Source organism: Halyomorpha halys, unplaced genomic scaffold (genome assembly GCF_000696795.3).
Source record: "Halyomorpha halys isolate HHAL.00 unplaced genomic scaffold, Hhal_1.1 Scaffold85.1, whole genome shotgun sequence".
Taxonomy (NCBI): Eukaryota; Metazoa; Arthropoda; class Insecta; order Hemiptera; family Pentatomidae; genus Halyomorpha; species Halyomorpha halys.
This window is the reverse complement of record NW_027112611.1, coordinates 747388-752175: the sequence shown is the minus strand read 5'-3', so window position 1 is coordinate 752175 and position 4788 is coordinate 747388. Positions and strand designations below refer to the sequence as shown.

Genomic DNA, 4788 nt, shown 5'->3' with positions numbered 1-4788 from the left:
TAACTAATGTAATGATATAAAAGGAAAAAAAAAGGAAGAATAAAGAAACAAAACGTAAAGTTAAGTAAGACAAAGAAGTAATTAGAAAATATGACAATAATAATATATTGTAATATCCTCTTTTTTAACAAATAGTTGATATTTATATATAAATGATTTTAGTTATGTTTTTATTTTATGTATATCGTTTCAGTATTGTTTATTTGTTATTTTAAACCAAAAAGCAAGCTAACCAGTTTTCATTGTCTAAAATAAATACGCTGTTCAAAACAAGAAAGATGGCGGTGCGCGTCCTTCCGAAGTGTTCGTTGAATTGTTTATGTTGAGATAGATTGAAATTTTTCAACTTTAGTTGTTTCTATGCAATACTTATGGAAGAACAGAACAATTATTAGTAAACTATTTACATCATAAATCAGAGCAAATAAAGCAGAGTGATTGTATTACAATCGATTATTTTTGGATCGACCAGGAACATTGAAGATAGATGAGAGAAAACGGGGACTCTTGATTTTGCTGGCTTGGGGAGAAGACGTCCGTTTGGAGAGAAGTGGGGGACTGGAACCCATTGTTAGGAGTTGGACAGCGTCATGGACAAGAGGATGTCAACAGTCATATATCATCAAAGGAAGATTGTGTAATTGGTTAGTTTTGTTTCAAAATGGAATTTATTGTATTTGTAAAATGGCTGGTAATTAAGTTAAAGTGTTATTAGTAGTAAAGTGTCGTCTGTTTCTGATTGCCAGGAAACCCGCCCTGAGAAAAGAGTCTGTTATGTTATAAAATTTAAATAAAATTCTATTATCTGTTAAATATTAAAGTTTTTAATTTGAACCCAAGTTATCTTTTATATAGGAAATTAGTTGAAACTAATAAAATTCTTTTTATTTTATTTTAAATAATTTTTGAATATTACCATATGGTGAACAAAACTAATAACGTGGGTAAGGAAGAATAAGAAAAGAATAGAGAAGGGAAAAGGGGTAACAGAAAGATACGAAAAAAGAGAACAAAACTTACTAGATTCATTACTTGGAAGACGACGGACAGCCAAAGTTCAGCAGTGCGGGTGGCAAGATTCTGAGTTAAAAAGTATGTTAAAAGAGATGACAAAACTACCAGAAGATGAAGAATATGTTACAAGTTACATGGGAGGATAAAAATAAGAATTTAAAAATATTTAAAAGTAAATGTATATAACGGTGACGACAAATGATTTAAAAATTATTAAAGAACATAAACTATGGGGGGAAAATATATATATTTACTTTAATGATTCTATATATCCTTTATTCATTGGTTGTTATCTTGTTTTTTGTTCTTAGCCCTGATGAAGGCTGGAAAATTTGGCCAAAATGTTGGCACTAATAATAAATTTTTATAAATGGAATTTGGTCCGAGTGCGGTCAATGAAAACTCAAATAGTAGATTGGTGTACTATTTTATTATCATTATTTTTTTCTTTTCTTTTTCTTTATTTTATTTTATTTTATAATACTTGTTCATAAGTATTTCTTCTCCCCCTCTATTATGTATATTATCATTTATTGTTTACCTAATTTTAATATTTTTTACATTGTTTACTTTAAAATTATTTTTGTTATTATTGTAATGTACTTAACTGCCATCCCCACTCCTTCCAATACAATTCACTCTGACTTTGACTTCAGTCCAAACAGAACTCATTCATTTTCATTTGATTTTATTCTTATCTTTTCATCTCTTAATTTGTACTTTCTTTAATATTTCTTCTCTTTTTTTTTTTGTTACTATTACCGTTTTCATTTATTGTTTATAACCATTAATTTTTCATATTAAATTTTATGTTTCATTGTATACCCCTGTTATTTTCCACTAATTTTTTTTTTTTTGTACTTATGTCAAGTGTTCGTATCTTTTTTAGCCCTGACGAAGCCCTGCAATATGCGTATTTAGTAACCCAATACAGTTGAGCGCAACAACTTTTTTCTTTCTCTGGTCACTATGGATGATTTCACATTGACAAGTATACAAAGCATGTTCCTAATCATTAAAAAATACAAACAGCTAGCGTCCATAAAAACACTAAATACATTAAAAATTACCAATTAAAAGATTAAATTTACATACCAATGAGATGTACAAAAACTGTGGCTGCTTCAAGCTTCGTTTTAGAAAGATCACATATTTCTATGAATCTGATAACTGAAGTATCCAATTGAGCGCACAGATCGGTTATTTTAACATGAACTTGATCCAAGCTAATCAAAGAAAATAAATAATAATGATGAGAACATTGTTGACTGTGGATAATATATATGAGAAGAAGATAGTTGGTGGTGTGGTATGAGAATAACACAAATAAGTAAAAACTTACTTATTAGTGCCAACATTTTGGCCAGAATTTCAAGCCTTCATCATGGCTAAGAACAAAAAACAAGATAAGGACCAATGAATAAAGGATACATAGGATGATTACAAAATAAATGATAAGATAAAGACTGTATGAGAACAGTAATATTAAAATTAAGTAAGAGGAAAGAACAATAAATAAAATACATATGAAATTCTAGTTGGTAAATATATGTACAAAATGAAAATTATTAACAATAAAGTATAATGTAATAAATAATAAAGTATTATTGTTTTCATACTTACTAATTACTTCTTTTGTATTACTTAACTTTATTTTTTGTTTCTTATTTCTAGTATTTTACTTCCATATTTCATTAATTACATATATCTTATTTCTCTTTTTTTCATAACTTTAATTTTAAATTACTGTTATTAAATTAATATATTTTTTTTTATTATATAACTTTATAATTTTTTTAAAAATATTTATTCCTATTTACAACTGTACATTTAGTAAATCTGATCTCAGTTAAATTGGAGTGTTACAGGCGTGTAGAGAAACTACCCACTGGTAGTAAAATGACGTTTTACATTAGCAGGTCTCGTGGCATTCTTCTTTACAGGCGCTTCGGAGGATTGTCAGGAATGTAAGAGGAAGCAAGGTTAGAAACTAGTGGGTTTGGGTGGTTAGAGAGTTTATAATGGAAGGAGTGATATCTGGTTCGGGCTAGATCGGTTATACATGGAACATTAAGGTCTTTATGTATGATTTTATTTGTAACAAAGTAAGGAGCATTGAGGATTTTACAAAGGATTTTGGATTGCAATGATTGGATACGAGAGGAATTCGAAGGTTTAGTGGAGCCCCAAAGCTCAACTCTGTATGTCTAGATTGGCCTTATTACAGTCATGTAGATCAGTCTTTTGTAAGAGAATGGAAGTTTAAACCATTGGTCTAGTAAGTGCTGTAATAGTCGAAATCGACGTGCAGTTTCCTGTCTTTTTAGTCTTGTGTGAGGATTACAGGTTAATCGTTTGTCTAAATGTAGTCCAAGGTTGCGGATCTGTTCGACAGGGGTAAGAGTAACATCATTAAATGAAACTGTAGGGCAGTCAGTAGGTTTACGCCGAAGGGTAAAGGTGATTTGATGGGATTTGTTGGAATTTATCTTAATCCTCCAATTACGACACCATTCTTCGAGGACTGTGATATGGGATTGAAGAGTTTGGGATGCAATCAAAGGGTAATTAACAGCGAGCACACACGTGACAATCGGCACAATCAGCATAACTGGTGAGGATGGTGTTAGGATTGGTTGGGATGTCAGCTGTATAGATGGTGTAGAGGATGGGACCGAGGATACTACCTTGAGGAACACCAGCGGACTGAGAATAGAGGGAAAAATAGGAACCGTTGTGATTTACTTGGAATAATCTATCGATGAGAAAGAAACGGATGATGTGAAAGTATGTAGAAGGTAGAAATCTACGGAGTTTGTAAAGAAGTCCCGGGTGCAAGACTCGATCAAAAGTCTGTTACTTTATATTTTTAGTTTATTAATTATGTTATTTTACTTAGATATTTAATTACAAATTTTCATTTTGTACTTATATTTACTAACTAGATTTTCAGAAGTATTTTATTACTTTATTAATTGTTCTTTTTTTCTCACTTAATTTTAATATTAATCTTCTCATACAGCCTTTATCTTCTTATAATATTTAAGCTACTTATTCCTTTCAACACTATTTATGTATCCATAATGTTAGTTATTTTCTAATCATTCTGTATATTTTTTGTTCATTGGTTGTTATCTTGTTTTTGGTTCTTAGCCCTGATGAAGGCTTGAAATTCTGGCCAAAACATTGGCACTAATAAATAAGTTTCTACTTTTTTGTGTTCATCACTGACCGCAACCCCAATCATCTTCTCCTTATAAAATAAAAAATAATTTGCTAATTTAATGTAAGGGACAAGGTGAGTCACTCAGTTGCTTGGTGACAAAAACCAGGTTAGTCTCTTTATATAGCAAATTGAATTCACCGCGTATCAATGAAGTTTGATTACTGTCATGAACCCAGTTTCTTGATTCAGTTGTATTTTGTCATAAATTGAATCTCAAGTGAGTATTTTTGCAAAGAATAAATTTTATTATAGGGAATTTGGTCTGGGTGCGGTCAAATAAAACTCAAATAGTAAATTGGAGTATTATTTTTATTTGAGCCAACGTTTCACCCTACGTTGCAGGGCTTCGTCATGGCTAAAAAAGATACAAACACTTGACATATGTAAAAAAAAAAATTAGTGAAAAATAACAAGGGTATACAATGAAACATAAAATTAAAGAAGAAAAATTAAAGGTTATAAACAATAAATGAAAATGGTAATAGTAACAGATAAAGAGAAGAAATATTTATTATCTGTATTAAATATTTATATATACTTATATAATT

At 29.9% G+C, this 4788-nt stretch overlaps 1 protein-coding gene across 1 annotated transcript in view; it reads right to left on the bottom strand.

The window, feature by feature from the left end:
- Positions 1-4788, bottom strand: part of LOC106677043 (uncharacterized) — a gene marked incomplete at its 5' end in the record, with an annotated part of 32717 nt that overhangs the window by 4113 nt on the left and 23816 nt on the right. Inside the window, 1 exon segment of the mRNA XM_067050401.1 lies at positions 2110-2240. Within this exon segment, the coding sequence (XP_066906502.1) occupies positions 2110-2240 (131 nt within the window).